The 27,153-nt window shown below is 45.4% G+C and overlaps 1 protein-coding gene across 1 annotated transcript in view; it reads left to right on the top strand.

The window, feature by feature from the left end:
* The window catches only part of LOC124619294 (polypeptide N-acetylgalactosaminyltransferase 2-like), a 189,984-nt gene that overhangs the window by 132,553 nt on the left and 30,278 nt on the right, over window positions 1-27,153 (top strand). Inside the window, exons 4-7 of the mRNA XM_047145567.1 lie at window positions 4,843-4,908; window positions 5,660-5,781; window positions 21,086-21,261; window positions 24,813-24,916. Of these exons, the coding sequence (XP_047001523.1) occupies window positions 4,843-4,908; window positions 5,660-5,781; window positions 21,086-21,261; window positions 24,813-24,916 (468 nt within the window). The remainder of the gene's footprint in view (window positions 1-4,842; window positions 4,909-5,659; window positions 5,782-21,085; window positions 21,262-24,812; window positions 24,917-27,153) is intronic.

Genomic DNA, 27,153 nt, shown 5'->3' with positions numbered 1-27,153 from the left:
GTATATTGTAGCTTAATTCGACGTAGAAACAAGAATCTTAATCTAAAACCAACATGCGAGTACCGACTGACGATTGTATTACCTAGCGTACCAAAGTGCTGGAGTAAATTATTCATGAACATTTGAGAGTGATAACTTTCCTGAAAATAATTCAGATTTGGAATCCCCTTTAAAACTAAAACTACATTAGTCAATGTGACTATGATAACATGTGTAAACTCGTAAAGCCTTTCACGTCGTTTGGTTTCGCTATGCAGCATATGAAAATGGAACTGTTGACTTTCTCAGTCAGTGCACTCATATGACTAGGTGTGGATGTAAATGAGTTGTCTATGGGCTAGAGAGCTTATATTGGAAAAATGTGTTTTCAAGATTGCCTGTGGGGTCAGTTATCAGACCGTTGCCGCTCTCGTTGAACATCAAGCTTCCTGTAACAGTCACGTCGAGCTGTATCTAAAAGTCACCCCTTACATTATCACTTCTGCCGTGACAGGGATAACTGATGGTCGTTCTTTAGTATGAAGATGGGAACTAAAGGTGATCTCAGATTAAACCCCAAGAAGTCGTGAGTGGCCCTCATATCCCATAAGTGAACGTAGCTACTTGATGGTACCCTATAAAATATCAGCACACTGTACATAACATCAGCATTGTGCTAGATGACCGTAAAAACTGAGCAGAACAAACTGTCACAGTACGCAGAGAAACTGTCTTTTCTGAATGCTATTAAAAATGTAGAAAAATATTTCCACCCGAATTTCCACCACAGTAATCTAGTACAACATGACACAAGTAGTACCGAGCGAGGTGGCGCAGTGGTTAGACACTGGACTCGCATTCGGGAGGACGACGGTTCAATCCCGCGTCCGGCCATCCTGATTTAGGTTTTCCGTGATTTCCCTAAATCGCTGCAAGGCAAATGCCGGGATGGTTCCTTTCAAAGGGCACGGCCGACTTCCTTCCCCGTCCTTCCCTAATCCGATGAGACCGATGACCTCGCTGTCTGGTCTCCTTCCCCAAACCAACCAACCAAAACACAAGTAGTGTAAACTCCAGACGACTCGAGATAGCTGTGGATGCTTGTGTGAGACCGGTATATAACGTTTGGGTATTTGGTCACGTTAGTACTGCTTGTGCTCCATTAGCGAGGATATCATCGGTTCAGTGGTTTGTGTTCTTCACCTGTTTTCTTCATCGATATGTTAGTGACTGGACCACTCGATACCTCTACTCGTCTATCACCTACCATGATTCAATTACGGTGCAGCAAAAGGCCTTTTAAGTCCATTATTTTTTCTGTGCTTGAAGACAACTTTAAATGTCTCTTTGTCTTCTTTCCCATTTCCGTCATTCGCCAGTGGAACAAGCTTTCCCGTAACCTTAATTTTATACAAAAGTTGTCCTCGTTCTGCCCATGGCATTATAAAATAGTGCGGAGGGGCACACAATAAGTTCAGGACACTGTCATTCCCTTAGTGTGGGAAATTACACTCAAAAGGCGGGAAATCCGCAATGATAAACGGCATAAGGATACAGAAGACAACAGAAACAACTGCACTGTTAGACATATAAGGTGTAGCCACAGGACATGTGAGCTATTATAAAAAAACTCTTGATGATCTCCCTGTTGGCAAGAGGCTCCAATTTAGGCCCACGTTCGAATTTCCCAGAGAGGACTGCAAGCGAGACTTGACCATGGGAACAAGATAGAATAACCAACCCAAGGGTAACACTCTACGTGTTGAGCATAGAATATCAGAAGTTGGAACGTGGTAGGGAAGCAAGGAAAGTTGAAAAGGGAACTGTAAAGGCTCACCCTCAATATTGGGTTTGGGGGGGGGGCGGGGGGGGGGGGGGGGGAGAGATCAGTGAAGTGGAAATAAGATAAAAATACAGGGTGTTCCAGAAATGTTGCGACGAACTTCGGGGGATTGTGAAGGGTGTCTTGAGGAATAAGTGTGGCGTAGGAATCCGTTTCGTTCAGATTCAACGACGCCACAGAGCATCGAAGTTGAAGGCGCCGGCCACTTCCTAGGCAGCAAACGTGACTTTGTACGGTTATTAAGTGATCGTGACTGACTGCCACGATCGTCAGTGGAGAAGATGGAGCTAGCTGCTGCGTAGACAGGCCTTGTCTCCTATGAATGCGGTGCTGTGTTGTCTTGGTAGATGATGGCTGCATGCAGGGGTTACCATCCAGGTTTATTTTTCTCGTGTGTACCGAGAAAGAATGAAGACTTTCAAGGATGCCAGGAGACAAACTGTGGATTGAAACCCGTGACAGAAACCGTCATCCGTTAAAGCAACAGAGTCGTGATCACTGACTAACAAAAAACATTGTGAGACTTCCGCCTGTGGGCCCTGTTTGCTGCTGAAGGGGTGACCTAGTTACTGGCACTGGCACTGGCACCTATAACTTCGACGCCCTGTAGCGTCGTTGGATGACGTTTCCGGATGCAGGTTCCGATCCTCGATTTGATCCTCAAGACATCCTCTACAACCTCTCGGAGTTTGTACAACGTTTCTGGGGCACACTGTGTAGTCAGAAAAATGTAGGTTAATATCAACAGAAAATAGTACTGAGGGAGTAGAACTCGTTATCAATAGGAAGGTAGGCCAGAGAGTAGTTACTGTGAACAGTTCAGGGATAGGGTTGTTATCGTCAGAATCATCAGCAAACCAAATCACTGACAACAATAGTTCAGGTATACATACTGACGTCGCAAGCAGAAGATGAAGAGGTAGAGAATGTATACGACGATATTGAACAGATTATTCATTCTGTTAAGGGTGATGACAATCTAATAATCATGGGGTACTGAAACGTGGTCGTAAGGGAAAGGATAGAAGAAAGAGCTAAGGGAGAATATGGGCTTCGTAGCAGGAATGAAAGAGAAGAGTAATTGATTTCCGCAATATATTTCAGCTAGTGATAATGAATACACTGTTCATAAATCAAAAGAGGAGGAGACGTACTTGGCAAGGCCAGAAGATGCAGGAAAATTCTACCTGGATTATATCACGATCAGGGAGAGTTTTCGAAATCATATGTTGGACTGTAAGGTTTTCTACGAAATATAGTCTCAGATGATAGTTTAATATCGATGAATCGTACGGCATAAGTGAAACACAGATATCAGCTGGACTTTATCATTGAAATAAATTTGGTGGCGACAAGTGAAAACTTGTGCTGGAGCGGAAATCGAACCCTGATTTCCTGCTTTATGTGAGCGGTCGTTTTAACCATTTCAGATATCCGAAGGTACTTACCATCCAGCTCAAATTATCAACTTCTCGTACGCTACATATTTAGCGTCCGTTGTTCATTATCGTCATTGCTCGCGGCTTTACCCGATGCCCACAAGGGTTTGGACGTAGTGTGCGTTCGCATTGAATGTATCGTGAATAGCCACACCATTTATGGTGATGTTTTTTAAGGGATTCTACCCCGTCTTTCCTGCAAAATAATGAAAATTTCAGGTAACGGTGATGGAGGTGGATAGCGATCAGAAACCCTTCTCTCCTCTTCAGTGAGCGACTGTCACATTCACTTACCTTTAGGTTTGCGCTCTGCCAAAACTAGTAGTTTTGATACATTACATAAATGACGTAGTAAATGGTAGGATAAACGGTAATATTGGTACGTTGTATTTTATAAGGAATAAAAACTAGTTGATCGCGTAACGTCTGCCCTTTTATATAACCAAACAGTTACTTTAAAGGCAAGTACAGATCACATGCACAAATATAAAAAAATCTATATAATTATTATTGTAAGTTTTTGTCAACGGAACGTTCTTCACCATAATCAAAGGAAAGAATTTCCTGTTTTTACTGACACGTACAAAGTTGTTTATGAATAACAGAAACATGTTTGATGTAAACAGGACGAAATATTAAAGTGCTGTTCGATATGTTTTTGTTTTGCGGTTTTTAAACTTTTTTTGAGGAAATAGAGTTTTCTAGCGCTATATGATAAACTCATCCCTCTGTTTCACGCTGTAAGTCAAAAAGTTTCGAATAAAACACGAATGAGACACTGTCAATTTGAATTTTGCAGAAACACTGGTTGTTTTTAAGTAACAGACAGGAGGACAATTATGTAGAACAAAACCGTTCTGTAGGTTACCCAGCCCTTAATATATCCTCACTCAGTTTATAGATGATTAACCGCCTTCTGTTTGAAGGGGAATTTAGTAAGACAATGGTGGCATATGCAGACATAGCTATCGAAATGAGATAACGCCTAATAGGTATGCAACACACCCAACATAAAGGTAACGAGGGTACGATTGTAACTGGCCAAGGCTACTAGGAAAACTACCGTAGTGTTAAGGTTACTTACGATAGACTGCAGTAGCCTACAGCAGTTTTACAACTGTACTCAACACATACTTCTATCCACGTTGTGACTCAGCGGATGGTGTTTTCCGACTTTCCTTGTATGCCATAGAGATCTTAGACATGGTGCGTCATGAAATACCAAACACCATACACTTTGGCATCATTGGTCATTTAAACACCCACAACACGAGCACCATCAATTTGCCCACTTTCGAATTCACGTATCTCCGACGCTGATCTGATCACGACTAACGCTTGCAACGCGCTGAGGACTCTGCACAGCTGCTGTTCGTGTTCAACTACAAAAGCGTGATTTGCAGACTAGGCTAGAATCTGCATGTATGTTCAAGTATTCACATCTTGTGGTGTTTTTGTGCAGTTAATTTGTTAATAATTTTGATGTAACCAACATAAATAGTGTTGAAGGAGGTGATTTTTTTCCCATTCAGAGTATGAAATGTATAAATGTGTCTAACTGGATGATGTTTCTCCTTTCAGCGGCCGATGGAGAGGAGCTGGCTAAAATACAGAAGGTGCGCGTACTCAGGAATGAAAAACGCGAAGGTAAGAGTTATTGTTCATAAAAGCAAGATAATTGATAACAATAATGTCAGTTGCGACTGTTACCTGAGATATACATTTTTGTAAACGCTCTGACGCGCGCATATATATATATATATATATATATATATATATATATATATATATATGTGTGTGTGTGATCGTATTCTACGAACAACAGATGTAAATGTTAGTTTACCCTGTTAGATTATTTACATGTGTCAAAATGCCAAGAGAAAAGTGATGTTCCCATTATTGTCGAATATACGCTACTAATGACAGAGATATCATGAAATTAAATGTTGATGGTGTTGAGACAGCAAGCAGCCACAATTTTATTTTCAGTTCCTTTATGCTAAAGGTACCGTTACCGGTTTCGAATCATTACGATTCATCTTCAGACGGTTTTCATGCTTTCGTCACATGTGGTGCGTTTTTTTTTTTACAGATTAATTGTTGTAAAATATAAATAATATATAATTATAAGCACGCCACATAGATGGTTGCGTTACAGATTTTCATTGGATGTGACTTACGTGAAATGTCGGCTTGTAGTGTTTGTTTTAATGGTCCAAGACGTGTGAATACATGCAGCGAATGATGCGAGGTTTCTACCCCGACTGTGTTTCAATTGTTTGGAAGCGTTCTGTATAAAAGTAAAGAATGATTTTGTTTGCGCAAAGACAACTGTAATGTGTTACGATGTGAGAAGGAAGTGTGTGGAGGAGGAGAGTGACGCATCGTCATGTGGCAGGCCTGATGCGGTCGCGGGTGCGCGGTGCAGACGCGGCCACGGCGCCGGTGCTCACCTTCCTGGACAGCCACTGCGAGTGCAACGTCGACTGGCTGCAGCCGCTGCTGGAGAGGGTCGCAGAGGTGAGTCTGTCTCTCTCTCTCTCTCTCTCTCTCTCTCTCTCTCTCTCTCTCTCTCCCCCCCCTCTCCCTCTCCCTTCCTCTCTCCCTCTCCCTCCCTTCCTCTCTCCCCCCTCTCGCTCACTCCCTCGTCCCTTCTCCCTCCCCTTCGGCGCCACCCCCCCCCTCACCACATTTCATACCACTGTACGTTGCCCTAGTGGCTACGTGTCTACCGTACTTGGGGCAGTGTGATTTTTTTACACGGGTTATCTAGCGGTGAGAGGAGAGCCAATGTATCTCGATTGGAGATCATACACTACTGACCATTAAAATTGCTACACCAAGAAGAAATGCAAATGATAAACGGGTATTCATTGGACAAATATATTATACTAGAACTGACATGTGATTGAATTTTCACCAATTTGGGTGCATAAATCCTGAGAAATCAGTACTCAGAACAACCACCTCTGGCCGTAATAACAGCCTTGATACGCCTGGGCATTGAGTCAAACAGAGCTTGGATGGCGTGTACAGGTACAGCTGCCCATGCAGCTTCAACACGATACCACAGTTCGTCAAGAGCAGTGATTGGCGTATTGTAACGAGCCAGTCGCTCGACCACCATTGACCAGACGTTTTCAATTGGTGAGAGATCTGGAGAATGTGCTGGCCAGGGAAGCAGTCGAACATTTTCTGTATCCAGAAAGGCCCGTACAAGACCTGCAACATGCCTTCGTGGATTGTCCTGCTGAAATGTAGGGTTTCGCAGGAATCGAACGAAGGGTAGAGCCACGAGTCGTAACACATCTGAAATGTAACGTCCACTGTTCAAAGGGCCGTCAGTGCGAACAAGAGGTGACCGAGACGTGTAACCAATGGCACCCCATACTATCACGCCGGGTGATAACGCCAGTATGGCGATGACGAATACACGCTTCCAATATGCGTTCACCGCGATGTCGCCAAACACGGATGCGACCATCATGATACTGTAAACAGAACCTGGATTCATGCGAAAAAATGACGGTTTGCCATTCGTGCACGCAGGTTCGTCGTTGAGTACACCATCTCAGGCGCTCCTGTCTGTGATGCAGCGTCGAGGGTAACCTCAGCCATGGTCTCCGAACTAATAGTCCATGCTGCTGCAAACGTCGTCGAACTGTTCGTACCGATGGTTATTGTCTTGCAAATGTCACCATCTGTTGATTCAGGGATCGAGACGTGGCTGCTCGATCCGTTACAACCATGCGGATAAGATGCCTGTCATCTCGACTGCTAGTGATACGAGGCCGTTGGGATCCAGCACGGTATTCCGTATTACCCTCTTGAATCCATCGATTCCATATTCTGCTAACAGTTATTGGATCTCGACCAACGCGAGCAGCAATGTCGCGATACGATAAACCGCAATCGCGATAGGCTACAATCCGACCTTTATCAAAGTCTGAACGTGGTGGTACGCATTTGTCCTCCTGACACGAGGCACCACAACACCGTTTCACCAGGCAACGCCGGTCAAATGCTGTTTGTGTATGAGAAATCGGTTGGAAAATTCCCTCATGTCAGCACGTTGTAGGTGTCGCCACCGGCGCCAACCTTGTGTGAATGCTCTGAAAAGCTAATCATTTGCATATCACAGCATCTTCTTTCTGTCGGTTAAATTTCGCGTCTGTAGCACGTCATCTTCGTGGTGTAGCAGTTTTAATGGCCAGTAGTGTACCTCTCAAATGGGTGTTCTTGGCTACCACTAGTTTCTTATTTTCACGTAGTTTTTCGGGCTCTGAAGGTGACGTGTCGCTCATACCGACACGGACAAAACAGTGATGAAATGTTACAAAAGTTTATTGGCCAAAGAAAGAAATATCTACTTCGACAATAATAACAAAATCACAATTACAGAGTCTCATAGGAACATGAAGACTTAACAGTATGGCAATTCCAGAGTCTGACAAAGTAATGTAATTAGTATCTTCGTTGACAAATGCACTTGTACGGAAAATATGACAAAGTAATGTAATTAGTATCTTCGTTGACAAATGCACTTGTACGGAAAATATTCTAAGTCCAAATAAGCTGTCGTAAATGAGACCAGCAGATGAGCAGAAAGTCTATCCAGGATACAGTCTGATCGCACCAGAAGAGCAGAGATGAAGGCTGAATAGAGCGGCGTTGGTACCTAGATGGGACGACGGGGTGAAAAGCAACAACCCGGAGGCCAGGAGAGGCTCTCGAAGCCAGAAGAACTGACTTGCCTAGCTCTTGGCGCACTGGCGGCAAGCTGCGGAATACTCGCGGTACTGTTTTCTGCACACGAGTGTGGCGGAGGCGAATAGATCCCTTGGAAGTGGCGGCCTCCGCTAGCACCGGTACCGCCGCCTGTGTCTGACCATTGCTGCGACAGGGCGAGACCGCAACGCGGAGGTAAGCAGGGACTACGTAGGCAGCACGCGCGCCCGAGATGCCCGAAGGGTTGCCGGTAGCGTTTGCGAAGATCGTCGGTACAGCAGAAGGCACATCATGTACGAGGGCTGTTCGGAAAGTAAGGTCCGATCGCTCGCGAAATGGAAACCACAATGAAAATCAAAAATTTTTCGTTCGAAACAGTTAGCCACACCTTCCAGCTACCTCTAAATAGTCACCGCTCAGACTTACACATTTGACGTGGTGTTTTTACAAAGTTTCCGCTACTCTCGTCACAGAAAGCGGCCGCTTGTTCTTACCGCCAATTCTCTACGCTCGTCTGCCATTCGTTGTTTGTGCCAAAATGTTGTCTTCGTAGCCAGCGGTTCGTGTGAGCAGAGATGAACAACGGAGAGAGCCAATTAAGGGCTGTATTGTGGGTGACCAAACACTTCATTGCCCCTGCAGAATGCGGCTGAGAACTGTCTTGAAGAAAGAAACGTATGACATTTATGTAATGTGCGCTGCATAGCTTCAGGCGAAATCTCTCACCGGATCCACTACAAGGCGGGACACAGTTGTTTAGGCATTTCTGCGTGATCACTTTGCGCTTTTAATTGAAAAGAGCGATGTCACGCGATCTCTACGCATACTAGAGACACTGCTCGACTCATCTGTTCAGAGCTCCATCACATTTTCACAGTGGGTTCCATTTCGTGCCTAATCGGACCTTACTTCCCGAATATCCCTCGTACTAAACAGCTTATTGAAATCCGAACGTATAGCGATTTTTTAAACTTTAAAAAAAATTCCTTTGTAAGATGGAAATACACTTCCCAGGTTTGCGGCCAGATAACGCTGTGCAAGTCACAATTAATAAAACGTTCCCGGCTGTTACGACGCGGTCGAATGGATTTCACATTTAAACCCAACATCATTTCACCCCCCTCTGCAGAGGACATTTTCAAGGAGTTGTAACTTCTTTGACTTTTCGTTTCGCAGTATGGCTCGTTACTGAGTGCACCCCGCTGCTGCTATCACCTCAAGGTGGAAGATCGGTACACATCTTCTTCAGCACTGGACTTACGTCACACGGTTTACCGAAAACCCACGCGCCCAGGCCGTTACGTACAGCGGGATGTGAACTCCCACCCACACCTTAGAAACGTTGGCGGATAGAGCAAGGAACATATGCGACCCACAGGTGCTTGACGTGGAATTGAAACATCTCACAATGCATTGCTCACGAATGATCATCCGTCCGTTGAGGTAAAAAGAGCGTTAAGACCACTGGACAAAAATCATAGCGATGCACAAGCGCTGATGAAATCGAAAGTTTCCTGCCTTTCATTAAGGACGTTACCTACTGCAAAGCAAAAGTCTTGAAAAAACGGAACACGGTGGTAATCTACTAATCCACGAGGAAAGATAAAAGTTCATATAAAATTGGTCAAGAATGCTTGCAAACAGCTGTTAAAAGCAGGACTTTGTGTAGTTTTCGGGAGGTGCACGCGGGTACTACAAACGAAGAGTTAAAAAAAAAAAAGACTAGAAGAGCGCAAGGCCAATTGCGAAAGGAAATGTGCTTTGTAGCTAGGGACCACCACACCCATTTTCATAGAGCCCAAGTACTGGCAGCCACAAGCGGATACCATGAAAGGCTATACACAGAGGCCATAGAGATTCTTCGAACACCCCAGGGATTTCAATAGGAAGAAGGACGGCGGTAACTGAATGACGTTTGGATCACGGTGCTGAAGGAGATGTCTACCAGTCTTACACCACGGGGTGATAGCAAAGCGGACGATGGCAATCGACAACAGCCAATTGCGCTCGGGTGTTCGAAACATGCGACGTCGCCCCATTGCGCGGAAGCACACGTAAACGGAAGTTTGCTGCAGTCAGTAACGAGCCAGTGTGTGAATCGGGCAGTCATGGACTGTGCGGCTGGTTCCGGCGGAGGTTCGAGTCCTCCCTCGGGCATGGGTGTGTGTGTTTGTCCTTAGGATAATTTAGGTTAAATAGTGTGTAAGCTTAGGGACTGATGACCTTAGCAGTTAAGTCCCGTACGATTTCACACAAATTTGAACTTTTTTTTGTTAGCTTCCCACACAATTGTGTATTTGAATAAAACGACAGGTACATCTGGGAGCTGGGTTGAGAGAGGGAAGAGGCTCCACTACCTAATTCTAAGCATCGGCTGAAGGTCAAGGCTCAGGAAAACTACTCTCTTGCGAGTGACGGATCCTCCGGATGAGAGCATGTTTAGCCAGCAACCAGCATGCTGATGCCCAGCGTACCAGCTAGTGGCTGGGGGGTTCCTACGTGGAGGCGGTGCTGCAAGACCTCAAGCGAAAGTCACATCCGTACAGTCGTTCAGGCGCCAGCCGAGCTGCCACGAGGTTGGCAATACCCACTAATCGTCGCACCCTAATCGTCTGTGATCGCTTGACAATACAGTAATGCTAGATTCCCCAAATTCTTAGCATCCTGGAGAACAGGACTAAAATTGGTAAAAGACTAATCAGGTGAAAAGTTGGGATCATAGTTCTGAGTGGCAACGACAATATCTGCTGATGTCATTGCTATCTTCAGTAAATCGTGGAAGAAGTACAGAACCTGTTGAATTTAATGAATAGTCTACCGAGCACAGAATGTAAACCGAAGGAAGACGAACGTAATGGGCGCAGCAGGTATGCGGAACTTAGCATGAAAATTGGGGACCACGAAATAGACGAGATGGAGGAATTCTTATACCTCCGAACCAAAATAAAACATGACGGTACAAGCAAGGAGGACACAAAAAGCAGCCTAGCGCAAACAAAGAAGGTATTCCTGGCCAGAAAAAGTCCACTAGTCACAGCCCTGGATCTGAGGAAGAAATTTCTGAGGATGTACGTTTGGAATACATAATTGTATTGGAGTGAAACGTCGATTGCAAGAAGACCGGAACAAAAAAGTATCGGAAGTATTTTGGATGCGGTGCTACAGAAATATGTTGAAAATTAGGTGGACTGGTAAGATAAAGAATGATGAACTTCTCCTCTGAATCTCTGAGGATAGAAATTTTTGGTGAACATTGAAAAGAAGACGGGAAAACATGATAAAGCGTGTTTTAAGATATCAGGAAATAAGTTCCATGATACTAAGCTAGTGTGAGCTGTAGAGGAAGATTGAGACTGGAACACGTCAAACAAATAACTGGGGACGTAGGGTGCAAGTGCTACTCTGGGATGGAGTTTGGCACAAGGGAGGAATTCGTGGAAGACTGCGTCAAATCATCCAAACGACTGATGACACTATACCTCTCGCCCCTTCCCCCTCACAAAAAAACCACTCGCTCATCGAGCAAGTAAAGGCAAACAATGGAGCAACTGTGCCAAGCCTCCATAACATCCTGGGGTCCGTTAGACCAAGGCGTTTGTTCAGGCGTCTAATCATCATTACTGTATTTACACCTGTGTCCGAGGAGCCTACACGTGCGCGGTAGGGTTCTTACTCTCCTCACTTACGCTCTCATGGACTTAGCTTTATCAGTCCAGAATCGCGATCGCCCGTGACGAGGCAACCAGTGCCCTCCGGCGCCGCAAAACGCTGGTGCCCAACAAGACAATCAAGGACGCCGTGAGAACACACGGTGCCCGGGAGGGGTGTGGAAGAGTGAGATTTCTCACACAAACTCTCCTGTAGGTGGTTAGAGGGAAGATGACCTGACTATTGGTCGGAGAGATACTACATTTTACACCACCTAATGTATGTCGTTATGGTTTGTCGCCCTTTGCTGTCCACATCCGTATCCCGAATATTCGTAGATACAAATAAAGAACCATCTACAAGAATGCAAATTCATGCTTTTCTGTCCAGATTTAAAATGAGACTCACGTCGACTAATACACCTGTGCGTCAGGCAGGTGGAAATGCCGCGTTTTACGTGTAACACAGCACGCATTTTTTTTTTTTTTTATCGGAAGCCCTGGGGCCCCTCTGTCATCGCTGCGCACCCGTGGCGAATACGCGACGATAACGATGTCGCAAAATCCCAGGTCACGCGCCGCATGCAAATGCTGACGCAGGCTGCACGTTTTCAGCAATGTGCTGCTGGGTGGTACGCGGCCTGACGGGAAAGGGGGCGGGGAGGCTGCAGATAGTCCAATCACAACACGCCTCTTATCACGCGCCCTCCCTCTCCCTAACGTCCAACGTAATGCCCTGAATGACAAATAGTTTCCAATACACAGAAAGCAAACATTTGGACGGAGACCATTGTGAATTGTGACGAACACGTGCACAAAAAGTGCGGTAACTACTCTTGTAAGGGACAGTTACAGGAGATCTGTCGCGGTGACCGGCAGCAGCCAGGCATATAAAAATGCTCCTGCGACCACCAAGAATATGATGGCTCTAGCTACTGCAAATCCTCACATAGTTAGTCTACTACGCTTGTTTTCGGTACAGTGAGAAAAGTCAGATGCGCCGCAGGTATCAAGCGCTCTGCGTTTCTGGCAGCCACTGCCTTTGCGGCGGGTATCTGAGTCTCACGCTACGCCGCTCAAGCAAGAATCCCTACCGGTCTGGGACCGATGACTTTCGTGTTTGCTCCCCTCCCCCGAAACAACCACTGTAATGCATTCCACTCCACCTCACGTATACCTGTAAATGAAAGGCAGTGTCTTGCCCCAACCGTAGCTGAGCAGCTTTCCTTGCCCATCCCATCATCCCTCAGCGACATCGCCTGCATTGTTCTCTGCAACCTTAAAAAAGCCATTTCTTTAGGCGCCATTGTATCTCTTAATACATCCTTTTTTTTAATATACTTTTACGAAGTATTCACTTAAGCGTTTGACAATGCCGTAACCATTTGCGACCTGCCAGTGATAATCTTCAGACCATTAGTACGTGATAATCTCAGACCATCAGAAGAGGGAAGAAAGCGTAACTACAGAATTCATAAAGGTGTTTTTAAACAATGTAGGTAAAAAGAGTAAAATTATTCGTAAACGAATATTCTGCAAAAGGTTCGCTTTGAGTTTTCAACAATACTGGAGGTGATAGTAGGTAGAGTTGGAGATGTTTTAGGTGGAGGGAACACTCTCTTTATCTATTCACACGTCACAGTTGTCACCCGATTCGTACTTCCATTCAAATATCTCCCCCACATACTCGCAGTGCTGATTTTCATATTGTATACCTTTGTCTACACTCGCTTCAGTGCAGCTATTAACGTATCTCGGCCCAATGCGTTCAATCCCCACAACAAAGACAGCACGACCTCTCGTAGTTCTTGCCCTACGACGCTCGTCCTCAAAGCATAACGCTGAAATCCGCTTCTTATCCGCACACCACTTCTCATGGCAGCCAAACATTTTTCCCGGAGCTGTTCATCCAGAATATCGTTTCCAGTTAGTTAGGTGGGTAGTTAGTTGCATGTTCCATAGGTGATTCGAACGATTTTTCTGTCGAGATGATGAGGAACGCGTCATTTCACAGGATGTGTCTATGATTATTGTTAACATCAATGAACGCATTGGTTTTTAGTTCTACTCATGTAACTGCACTTAAAATCAGTTTTTTTGCAGGATATCCGTTTTGAAATAGAAATTCGTCCATGGAATACAAGAAGTTGTCCAGGAGAAATGATTTTAGGGTGGATTTAAGACTTCACTACCTGTCAGACATATTATGATGTTAGCCATTGATGAAAATATTTTTCTTGCTGCATATTGAACTCCATTCGGAGCCACTGACACCTTTAATAATAGGAAATAAAGGCCAATTTTTCCTCTAGTGTTGTGGGTATGGACATCACTATTCTTCCCAAACTGTGATGGACCATTTCTGACGAATTCCACTAGCGAGTATATGTATTTTGATGGTGCAATTACGAGGGCAGTTCAATAAGTAATGCAACACATTTTTTTTCTCGGCCAATTTTGGTTGAAAAAACCGGAAATTTCTTGTGGAATATTTTCAAACATTCCCGCTTCGTATCGTATAGTTTCATTGACTTCCGACAGGTGGCAGCGCTGTACGGAGCTGTTAAAATGGCGTCTGTAACGGATGTGCGTTGCAAACAACGCGCAGTGATCGAGTTTCTTGTGGCGGAAAACCAGGGCATCTAATATATTCATAGGCGCTTGCAGAATGTCTACGGTGATCTGGCAGTGAACAAAAGCACGGTGAGTCGTTGGGCAAAGCGTGTGTCATCACCGCCGCAAGGTCAAGCAAGACTGTCTGATCTCCCGCGTGCGGGCCGGCCGTGCACAGCTGTGACTCCTGCAATGGCGGAGCGTGCGAACACACTCGTTCGAGATGATCGACGGATCACCATCAAACAACTCAGTGCTCAACTTGACATCTCTGTTGGTAGTGCTGTCACAATTGTTCACCAGTTGGGATATTCAAAGGTTTGTTCCCGCTGGGTCCCTCGTTGTCTAACCGAACACCACAAAGAGCAAAGGAGAACCATCTGTGCGGAATTGCTTGCTCGTCATGTGGCTGAGGGTGACAATTTCTTGTCAAAGATTGTTACAGGCGATGAAACATGAGTTCATCACTTCGAACCTGAAACAAAACGGCAATCAATGGAGTGGCGCCACACCCACTCCCCTACCAAGAAAAAGTTTAAAGCCATACCGTCAGCTGGTAAAGTCATGGTTACAGTCTTCTGGGACGCTGAAGGGGTTATTCTGTTCGATGTCCTTCCCCATGGTCAAACGATCAACTCTGAAGTGTATTGTGCTACTCTTCAGAAATTGAAGAAACGACTTCAGCGTGTTCGTAGGCACAAAAATCTGAACGAACTTCTCCTTCTTCATGACAACGCAAGACCTCACACAAGTCTTCGCACCCGAGAGGAGCTCACAAAACTTCAGTGGACTGTTCTTCCTCATGCATCCTACAGCCCCGATCTCGCACCGTCGGATTTCCATATGTTTGGCCCAATGAAGGACGCAATCCATGGGAGGCACTACGTGGATGATGAAGAAGTTATTGATGCAGTACGACGTCGGCTCCGACATCGACCAGTGGAATGGTACCGTGCAGGCATACAGGCCCTCATTTCAAGGTGGCGTAAGGCCGTAGCATTGAATGGAGATTACGTTGAAAAATAGTGTTGTGTAGCTAAAAGATTGGGGAATAACCTGGTGTATTTCAATGCTGAATAAAACAACCCCTGTTTCAGAAAAAAAATGTGTTGCATTACTTATTGAACTGCCCTCGTATAATGCCTGTCTCATTCAAGAGGTGCCTGTATGACGACCACGGGTGAACTCGACAGATTATTTTTACTGCTCGCCCCCGCGCAATCAGTACTTTCCTTCTAAATGATGAATTACCACAGAAAATTATTTCACCAAATATTATTGGTTAGAAATGTGCAAAATTTGTCAGGAGGTTGATTTATTTTTCGAAAACTAGCAGTTAACGAAGAGCAAAAGTAGTTGAACTTATCTGTGTGAGAAGCTCTGTACTACGCTTCTTCAAGTTTTCACCAATAAGTAAACCTTAAAATTTGGAGCATACTAATTGTTGGTACGACTCTGTTATACAGAACTGAATAAAATGTATTATCTCAAAGTTTCCAGTCCCTGCGCTCCTATTTTTTTATTCATTACTAAACCTACTCCTGCACTACCCCTATTTGATTTTTTATTTATAGCCCTGTATTCACCTGACCAAAAGTCTTGTTCCTCCTGCCACCGAACTTCACTAATTCCCAATATATCTAATTTTGACCTATCCATTTCCTTTCCTGTTTCGCTAACAAAACTTTTTCAATGGTGGTGTACTACTCGAGGTGACATTTTGTTAGAAAATTCAAAATGAAACATTTTACGAATACTATAAGGAATGAACAGTTTCTAGCCAATTAGAATTACAGCACAGCACAGAACAGGAACCAGGACAAAAGGCTTCGACGGCAGTACTTTTACAATTAAGCCATACGATTGTCACATGATACAACGCACGCATCGATATCTCTTCATTCCATTAAGCCGTATCATTTCTTCCGGTACCAGTAGAGTTTGGCAAAGCCCTGCGACAAAGAGTAACTGAGTATAACCAGACAGAAGTTGTAAACCATGTAAAACAAGACTCATCCCACCAATTCACCTTCTTCCATTGCTCCATAATAGAAGTTTTATTGCTTCGGTACCATGTTTACTTAATAAGGGCATTTGCATCGCTGATGTGTGGTTTCGGTACTCCAGATCGCCCTGTAATTCCCGGTTAATAGATCTCCCTTCTTATTGTTTTAGTGCTGAAATGGTTCGCGAGTGTGTCATTCAGTTTTGCAGCGACTTTTGCAGCTATCGTCCTCTTATTTTCCGTCAAAATCGTCTTCAAACGCCGTCTGTCACGATCACTTAGCACAATTCCGTCCGCGTTGTGGCATCGCGGATAATATTTTTCCGCTTTTCCTTTACCCGCTTTTCCTTTATGTGGTGTAAATCTCCAACATGTGTCTCTTGAATCACCAACCACTTCATCTACGTTTGTTAACGGAAGTTCGTGCCTTATGAGCACCAGATGTTCGAATTCACTTAGTTCCGTCATAACGAACTCACAACGACATGGAACAATGTTCTGGCAACGACAGCAACTTGCAGTGTAATGGCCGGCCGGAGTGACCGAGCGGTTCTAGGCGCTACAGTCTGGAACCGCGCTACCGTTACTGTCGCAGGTTCGAATCCTGCCTCGGGCATGGATGTGTGTGATGTCCTTAGGTTAGTTAGGTTTAAGTAGTTCTAAGTTCTAGGGGACTGATGACCTCAGAAGTTAAGTCCCATAGTGCTCAGAGGCATTTGAACCATTTTGCATTGTAAGGAGGACATTGCAGAGGTGTCATTCGTGGTTACATATGAGTACAACCGTGCAACCTGAAGTTATTGGCTAGCAACTGTATGTTATGTTCAAGCATGCATTTCTCGCGATGTTTCTTTATTTTTATCAAACCTCTGTAAGGGACTCTGAGAAAGAGCGGTTTGTTATGGTCCGCTGCTTGGAAGCGAGTTTCTCGTAAATGGCGAAGCTGGTCTATTGTTCGCTTGCTGTTTGTCGTGAGCAACTGTGAAAAGTGGCTGAAAAACAGTGAAACTTCGATCAGGCAACAAGGTGTTGTGTGTCGACACCTCATCACAGAAAGTGGAAGACGAAGTGAACCGTGGTTTTACTTTCAAAATCTTTTCTTAAAGAATTTACTTTATTTACTAACGATTCATCAAGAACATTAACACATTTAATCACACTATGTGGGGGTGGAAGTAGTTGCCAGTGGGTAACTGATGAAAACAAATTTCTTTCAACAAATGGAAATTTTATTCCTAAAAACCCTTTCCTTTTTTTTTAAACAGATTTAAAAATTACAATCAGAAAGCACCTCCTAAATATCAAGTTACAATTTATTCAGAGGCAGAAATAACAAATATTTTGACAGTATGAGCTTTCGGGCTGAGGACCTTGCCGCTCCCTTTTAACACGGCCGTAGTCACGACCGCTCACAACAACCTCTGAAAGACTACACTGGTGCAAATCTGCAACACACCAGTTTACTTTAAACTAAAAATTTTAACAACTCACACAAACACAAAAACTATGGACCACCGAAAGTGCAACTTGTTTTTAAAAGAAAACTCTTACGGTAGAACGGTGGCAACTTTATATACTAAAATGACCATTTAAATAAAAACCCATGAAATGCAGTCTTATATAAAATGTACAAACATGCTCTACATTACACGTATACCGCCTCTCAAGATGATAGGCAAGATAAAAACATATTTAAGGAATTCGGCCTTTACACCTTAAGCAATAAATTCGTTACGACCGAATCCGATAAATATGACAGAGGCATCTATTAACGTGTGGCAGACCGACAGACAGACAGACAGACAGACAGATACTAACTGCCTAACAAATGCAGACGGGAGATAGATGAGCAAGCTGGGGACGAGAGACTGACCAAGAAAACTAGTAGAATTTAATAAGTAAATGATACAGCATATCACGAATCACTTAACTTCTAATGAACTGCGATGTCTGGCGAAGACTTGACCCAGCACCCCCAAAACGCTCTCCCGAACCGTCCGCTGGCAGCCGCTTCAACTGTCGCAGGAAGGCGCGCCGATCTCCCGTCTCACGGCGTCGCAGCTCGCACCGGCCAGACCGATGTCGTGGGTTGGCTCCTGTTGCTTTCGTGTCGGCCGCGAAGCCACTACCCCTCGCTATACGGCGCGGCCCACTGGACTGACGTGGGGACCTCACACGCGCCGACGCTCAAGACGGACAAGTCATCTTGTGTCTCAGTGCGCGACCGACCAACCGATCGATCCAACCGCCAATGACCGTTGCCTGAATAAACTCGGGCAGACAGGCGGCCTAACACATACTAGCACTCTGGACGACAGACAGACACTGACTGCCCCACACTGACCCGGCTGACCAACTGACCAGACTCGCCGCCTAGCGAGGTCATAGCGCCCCTTAAATGCACGTGAACAGGCTACCTTTCCCCTTTCCCACCAGAGGGAGACACCAAAGCTGCGATTGCTACAGCGGCGCCACCGCCAGAAACGGAGGGCGACTGCTTCACACTAAGCGCTGCGGCGCGCTCTTCAAAACAGCAAATTTACCACGGCTCACGAAGGGTTTCTCGATCTGCAAAGCAGTATATGCTACGAACTGGGGCATATATAACGACAGTGTTCAGTGATGGGGCAGGCAAAAATATTTCGGAGAACAGCGTTCGGCCCACATTGTTGAAGATGCGACTCTGCACGAAACGACCTCTACGTGTTTCTATGATGACACTACGACCACGGCAACTGCGACTATTTTGGACTCGGGGTGTATGGAAACATTTCCCTTGGTCGAATGAACCAGATTTCATTTATAGCAGGTCGGTGGTCGTGCCCGGATACGGCGTCCAGGCGAACGGCTGTCGAAACGCGGACCTCGTCAAGGACGCACGTAGTGGTTCACTCTAGCGGTGTGCGGGAAGTTCACCTGGCCTCACAGGAGACTTGTGGTAGGAATCGAAGGCACAGTGACAGCTATGGAGTGCGTGTACGTGACTGCGGACCATTTGCGTCCATTCATACTTGATGTCCTGCTCGACGAAGATGGTGCCGTACAGTGGGAGAACGGTCAATGGTAGAAAGACAGAATCTGCTACAGTGGTTTTAGGAAAATGGCGGTGAACTCGCGTTGCAGTCTTCGTCGCCAAATTCGCCAGCTCCGTGCCTACAAAAGATTTGCCAGTAATTAGGGGATTTGTGTGTCATGAGCATGGGCGTATGGTGCCAAATACACTCCTGGAAATGGAAAAAAGAACACATTGACACCGGTGTGTCAGATCCACCATACTTGCTCCGGACACTGCGAGAGGGCTGTACAAGCAATGATCACACGCACGGCACAGCGGACACACCAGGAACCGCGGTGTTGGCCGTCGAATGGCGCTAGCTGCGCAGCATTTGTGCACCGCCGCCGTCAGTGTCAGCCAGTTTGCCGTGGCATACGGAGCTCCATCGCAGTCTTTAACACTGGTAGCACGCCGCGACAGCGTGGACGTGAACCGTATGTGCAGTTGACGGACTTTGAGCGAGGGCGTATAGTGGGCATGCGGGAGGCCGGGTGGACGTACCGCCGAATTGCTCAACACGTGGGGCGTGAGGTCTCCACAGTACATCGATGTTGTCGCCAGTGGTCGGCGGAAGGTGCACGTGCCCGTCGACCTGGGACCGGACCGCAGCGACGCACGGATGCACGCCAAGACCGTAGGATCCTACGCAGTGCCGTAGGGGACCGCACCGCCACTTCCCAGCAAATTAGGGACACTGTTGCTCCTGGGGTATCGGCGAGGACCATTCGCAACCGTCTCCATGAAGCTGGGCTACGGTCCCGCACACCGTTAGGCCGTCTTCCGCTCACGCCCCAACATCGTGCAGCCCGCCTCCAGTGGTGTCGCGACAGGCGTGAATGGAGGGACGAATGGAGACGTGTCGTCTTCAGCGATGAGAGTCGCTTCTGCCTTGGTGCCAATGATGGTCGTATGCGTGTTTGGCGCCGTGCAGGTGAGCGCCACAATCAGGACTGCATACGACCGAGGCACACAGGGCCAACACCCGGCATCATGGTGTGGGGAGCGATCTCCTACACTGGCCGTACACCACTGGTGATCGTCGAGGGGACACTGAATAGTGCACGGTACATCCAAACCGTCATCGAACCCATCGTTCTACCATTCCTAGACCGGCAAGGGAACTTGCTGTTCCAACAGGACAATGCACGTCCGCATGTATCCCGTGCCACCCAACGTGCTCTAGAAGGTGTAAGTCAACTACCCTGGCCAGCAAGATCTCCGGATATGTCCCCCATTGAGCATGTTTGGGACTGGATGAAGCGTCGTCTCACGCGGTCTGCACGTCCAGCACGAACGCTGGTCCAACTGAGGCGCCAGGTGGAAATGGCATGGCAAGCCGTTCCACAGGACTACATCCAGCATCTCTACGATCGTCTCCATGGGAGAATAGCAGCCTGCATTGCTGCGAAAGGTGGATATACACTGTACTAGTGCCGACATTGTGCGTGCTCTGTTGCCTGTGTCTATGTGCCTGTGGTTCTGTCAGTGTGATCATGTGATGTATCTGACCCCAGGAATGTGTCAATAAAGTTTCCCCTTCCTGGGACAATGAATTCACGGTGTTCTTATTTCAATTTCCAGGAGTGTATTTCCGGAGAACTGCCAAGGGCCTATCAAATCCATGTGGCGCAAAATCGTTGCTTTGGTGTGTTCCGGAGGTGGACTGGCGCGCCAGTAATCAGGTGGTCGTAATGTTTCGGCTCATCAGTGTAGAGTGGAGCGCTCACTGAAAACTCACTAGACTGTGACTGCAAGGAATCTGGCCTCGTGTTTCAGGACAAGACTAGAGTGGTGTGCCCAGTGATCGACGTGATCAGTATGGACACTTTCGAGTACATCGGCGCGTCCGCCGATCTACGCGGCGGCTTCGACTGGAACCTGGTCTTCAAGTGGGAGTACCTCAGCGCCGAGGAGCGAGCTGCGCGCAAGAAGGACCCCACAGCCCCCATACGGTAAGCCTCCACCTCTCCCTCCCTGCCTGCCTGCCGTCGTGCACGACTCATTGCTAATACCAGCCATTTTAATGTGTCACCATTCAGAAATTGCAGTTTCTATCTTTTGGTTGTAAGTCACCAGACACGTTTACTATTTATTTCCTCGCATGTCTGAGTGAGAGATGAGTCTTTCGGCGGATTCCTTCGCTGTGACAATCAGGATCTGACTTTCAAACGGGTAACGCAATAGCCTTGTTGAATATCGAGATTTTTTGACGATGGCAGCACACCTCTAGTGCAGACCCATCGAGATGATGAAAGTCTCTTGCCTTCTGTACGACACCAAAATATTGAAAATATGAGTTATAACTCAAACTGACGTCGTAATAAGTACGAAAAAATATTTCCTTCGCCAAGCCTTACGAGTGTTTGGTAGTCGCTCTTAACCTTTTAATCTCGTATGCTAACTGATTCGTCCACATTTTTTTTTTTTGTGATTATAACAGGTGTTAAGGGAACCGCCTCAAACTGCGTAGAAAATTTTATTTGTTGATGACTACTTTCGGACGGCTTGTCCATTATCGAATCATCCATGTACATCTATCTTGTGTTAAAACCAGACGTACTTGTAAGTTACTGGCCTCGTTTATATGTTTCGTGGCCAATTATTTACATGTACGTCCAGCTGTAATGCAAGACTTGTGCTCATGGATGATTCGATAGTGGCCAACCCGTATGAAATTAATCATCAGAAAATATATAAAACTTCGTACGCAACTTAAGATGGGTCCTCTGACAGTTCATAAATGTCGCTGCCCTGTTTCAACACTAGCATGCTAGACACACAAATTTTTGTCATGCATAACGTGATCCCAATCTCTTTTTGCATATTTCCATATTTATCGTCCTGTATAGTGCTTCACTTCCTTCCAGTGCCAGTTTTATTCTCGGATGCTGTATAAAATGTCTACGAATCTCAGCCTTCTCCTGGTCAGCCTTTACCGTATCACGTATCCTAATAAGTGATTTTCCTTATCTTTTCATTTCGCACTTTTATCTGCCTAACGCCCTTCCGTAGCACCACATTTAAAATTCAGTTGTTTTCTCTCTTTGTTTTGCTGTCCTCGTTTCATTTGCAGAAAATACTAACCGCAAGCTCCCAGTTTCATAAACATTTTCCTCTATTTCGTGTCAACAGATCTGATTTCTATTTGCGTCTCACTAGACCCGTCTTCTTACGGTGTCCCCCTTGCTTTGGCCATACTGCGTAAACTTGCATCTTAGGTAGCAGTTTCCTTTCACTTAGCCTATCGTGTCTTTTACAGTGTTGATGTTTCGCAAGCCACTATTCTCTCTTTAGCTGCTTTTCATTTCTCACGCCCTTGCTTTCACTGTATTTAGAGCAAGGTGCTGTTCATTCCTCTTAGCAGTACGTCGTGATTCCTTATTGTCGGAGAAGGGAACATATCCTCTGTCAACTGTTGAATTCATTCGACAGGTTACTAAGTATATAATTTTGGTTATAGGTAAAAGAAGCATAGATTAAATATCAGATTTGAAGAGAATAAGAAGTAGTTTAGTTGTGTTATCTTTTAGGTAAGATTTTATTACAAGTCAAACAGGAGAGCGGTGCAGATGACGAATGCGCTCTTAATTCAAGGGCTCCTTTTGATATAAAGACACTGAATTTTGGAATATATGTTTGTAACTGTGCTCTGGAGTATAATCTTGTATTAAAGTGAAATCGCGGCCTTGAGAAAGCACAAAGATGCGTTTAAAAATTGTGCTGCAGGAGGATGTCAAATATTATTTGGAAAATAAGTGGAACAAGTGGATACACGGCTTGGGGAGGAAAGATCCTTAGAAGTAGAAAGCTTGGATTGGTGGGCCATGTGGTAAATCATAATACGAAGGGCGGTCAGTAACTAATGCAACACTTTTTTTTCCTCAAAGCAGGTTAGTTTTATTCAGAACACAAAAACAGCATATTATTCCCCACTCTTTTGCCTACAAACCTTATTTTTCAACATAATCTCCTTTCAACGTAACGGGCATACGCCTTGTTACTAGGAGGGCTTGTACACCCACTTGGTACCACTCTACTGGTCGACGTCGCAGCCACCATCTTGCTGCACCAATAACCTCCTCATCATCCACAAACTGCTTCCGGCAGAGTGCATTCTTCATTGCGCCAAACAGATGGAAGTCGGAAGGGGCGAGATGCAGGCTGTAGGGTGGATGATGAAGAATAGTCCAATGAACTTTTCTTTTTTTGTAACGACAATCACCCTAAATTCGTTTCTTCAGTTTCCTGAGCGTAGCAAAATACATTTCAGAGTTGATCGCTGCACCATGGGAGAGGAAATCAAACAGACTAACCCCTTCAGAATTCCAGGAGACCGTCGCCAAGACTTCTCCGGCTGAGGATGCGGCTTTGAACATACTCTGCGGAGGAGAGGTGGTGTATTGCCACTGGATGGATCGCCGTTTTGTTACCACTTCGAAGTGATGAACCTATGTTTCAGCGGCTGTGTCGATGCTTGACAAAAAATTCTCACGATCAACCTCGTAACGCGCAAGCAGTCCGCGCAGATGGTCCTTTGTTGCTCTTTATGGTCTTCTGTTGGATGGCGAGGAACACAGCGCGCGCTCACACCTTTGAGTACAGCAACTGGTGGACGAGTGTGTCAGCACTACAAACAGAGATGTTTAGTTGAAGGAGCGAGTTGTTTGAGTGTGGTCTGTCGATCATCTCGATTGAGAGTGTCCGCACGTTCCATCTTGGTTGAAGTCACAGCTGTGCGCGGCCGGCCGGCATGCGGGAGATCGGACAAGTTCGCACGACCTTGTTGGGATTATGGAAAATGCCTCGCCCTACCACTCGCTGTGCTTTTGTTGACTACCAGGTGTCCACAGACATTTTGCAAGTGCCTATGAATATCTGCGATGCTCTGGTTTACCCTCAAAAGAAAATCAATGACAGTCCTCTGCTTGGACCGCACCCCCGTTACAGACGTCATTTTGAACGTACTTGTAGTACCGTCACATCTCGGAACTTCGTGATACTACAGGGGCCGAAGCGGGAATATTCTGCATTTTTTCAACCGAAAGTGTGGCCGAGAAAAAAAATATTGCATTACTTCTTGAAGCAACTGATATTAATGATTCACCGGTCTCTGGAGGAAGTCTGAAGTGTTAACAACACTATGCGCAGCGTGGTTATTAAGAAATATAGAGCACCAGATGTTTGTTACTTGTTCCAAAACGCTTGGAGACGGCAGAGAGCGGGGAGTATTTCTGACCTATCTGAAAAACTGCTTCGTCTCTGCAGTCTGTTGTTTTTGCTCGTGTTACTTGGTGGTGCATGGACAGTAGTGTCGTACTGTAGAATTACGGAGACTGAGACGCCAGGATCTACAGCCGGTTGTTAATCTGCTGCCACTAGTCACTTCCTCAATTCCGTGTTATTAGTACTTGCTGTGCGTGTGCGCGCTCGTGTGTATGTGTGTGTGTGTGTGTGCGTGTGTGTGTGTTTGTAGCGGCTGATTGACGCTGTCTTTGTTCTGCAGGACTCCAATGATTGCCGGAGGTCTGTTCGTCATCGACAAAGCCTACTTTGAGAAGCTGGGCAAGTACGACATGATGATGGACGTGTGGGGCGGCGAAAACCTCGGTGAGTACCTTTTGTTGCTTACAAAAAAACAGAATAAATAGAATGTCCGATCTTCGTTTCTTCAAGAAGCCGACAAAGAAGAACTCAAATAATCCCTTTTCTACACCATTGTGAATCATTATTGAACAATTATCTGGTGATACAAAGGCTGTAGATAATGTGAAGATCGGAACTGGAGTTCATTTGTGCAGACAGACGTGGAATTATTTTGACAATAATACTCTCGTTTTTCTTCCTTAACGGTGAGATTTTAGTAATCGGCAATGACACGTAACAATCCAAAATTGTGTTTACACAGACATCTATTTAAATGCATATTCCATCTCATCTGTTCATAAAAAGTGTAACAAGGACTGCGAATTATGCTCCAACTTCCCCAGTCCACAGTTCAGCTCTGCGAACGTTAAGAACAACTCGGAGAACAGTTATACGCCTCGTCTGTGAAAACGTAGCCGTTTCAAGAAAAAAAAGTTTTTCTTAAAAAAGAAAGAAAGAAAAAAGTTACATGTCTGTGCTTCTTCGCGAGAATCTCATGGTGCTACTACCAAAGTTTTTTTGTTACTAGTGTATCGCACAGTGTATCTTAAGATAATACATTTCTGCTATGTAGATAACTAGTGACTCTCTTGATTCTACGAGTAGAAAAAAGGGCATCGTTTTGCTTCTTCCTTTGTCGATACAGCCGCTAGGCCGATGGGGAAAGCCGATAATATATAAGATGGTCACAGTAGATGGGTCATGAATTTTCTCCCGCTAGTGCAAAATTTTGGTTGCTAGGAGATAAAGACTACAATGCTTGTGGTGCTCCCTTAAAACACAATTCTATTTCAGGATAGGGTTTTCGGACGGGAAAGGCGATGGGACGGTAATATTTTCACGGAAATTGCTGTTTCCCTATAGTTGCTGCTCTTGGCCCGTTTCCGCAGTGTTATGACCAGAATGCAGCCGCTTGTAGCTCCCTAGCCGAGAGCTTTCTCTTGTTCTGCACTGAGGATGTTGTTAGAGGGGCAGTTCTTGTCATGAGGGGGTTTTGGAGAGCCGTGGGCGAACGAAGGCGGACGTGTGAAACAGCGCGGGCTGCGCAAGGGCGAGTTAGCACAACCTCGTGGCCTCTGGTTTCAGAAGCGCTGTGCTTGGCCACTGGAGAGGGCTCCAGGCAGCCGAAAGCTTATAATACTATTGCGTGGTGTCGAGCGCTTATACCGACAGAAAGCTTACTTGAGGGGTACCTTGATATTTGGGTTACAGATCCTGTTACTTCTTTACGAATTATTTTAACGATGCTTTTTTAATGAGAGTAATACCATTCATTGATATAAAACTAAGAAAACAGATGATATTTGCTATTCACGAACTAATCGGCCTCTTGCACAAATGAGGCAACTTATAGAAAACAGATGAGATCTGCTGTTCACGAATTAGTCTGACTCTTGCACAAAAAAGCCAAATTATGTATTCGCATTGCGACTGGACTGGCCTATTGCGATTCTGAGTAGTCTGAAAATCTATTCAGTGACCGATAATGTTGGTAAACGTGTCTTCAACGCGACGCAACTATTATGCCTATGATTCAATGATAAATTCTAAACGCAGACTGTGTTGGAAATATTTGCTTTGCTCATTTGAAATTATGTAGTGTAACACTTCGTTCATCTCACAATTAGCACATACACGATTCTGTCAAAGCGCTATTTACGAACACAACTCTTCAACTAATGAATGATGTATCCAGGGCAAATGTGGTGCATCTGTCAAAGCAATCTCACACAAGGACGTAGAGCGAACTAATAGGGAATAATGGTCCCTTGTTTAAATTTCCTATCACGTAGGTATGAGAGCAGATATCAAAGAAATTACATAAGAGATAGAGGGGCGCACTCCGACATAGCCATTTTTCCGTCGTTCCTACGGGAATTGAATATGATAGTTTAATATTGGTTAGAAGTATAGAGAATAGTGCATACCAGCTGACTTACAGTACCGACCACTACTGTGATTTCTCTTTCCGCCTCCAAGTGGGAGGAGAGTTAGTAAGCAGAAGCAAGAATGTGCACTGTAGTCTTCTCTTCAGTGCTTTGTCTGCTCAGAGTACTTGATGGTGTTGCTGTAGCTCTTAGCGCACAGAAGATGTTTTGACGTCTGTGGTACCTGTTTATGGTATAAGTGATGAAGTTCGTTGCTGTATTTCGGTTTTATGTGTTATGTGGGGAATGGCATTTAACAAACGTTTCATGATA

This window comes from Schistocerca americana, chromosome 6 (genome assembly GCF_021461395.2).
Source record: "Schistocerca americana isolate TAMUIC-IGC-003095 chromosome 6, iqSchAmer2.1, whole genome shotgun sequence".
Classification (NCBI taxonomy): Eukaryota; Metazoa; Arthropoda; class Insecta; order Orthoptera; family Acrididae; genus Schistocerca; species Schistocerca americana.
Note: the sequence above shows the minus strand (reverse complement) of the source record. Positions and strands in the feature narration are given on the sequence as shown.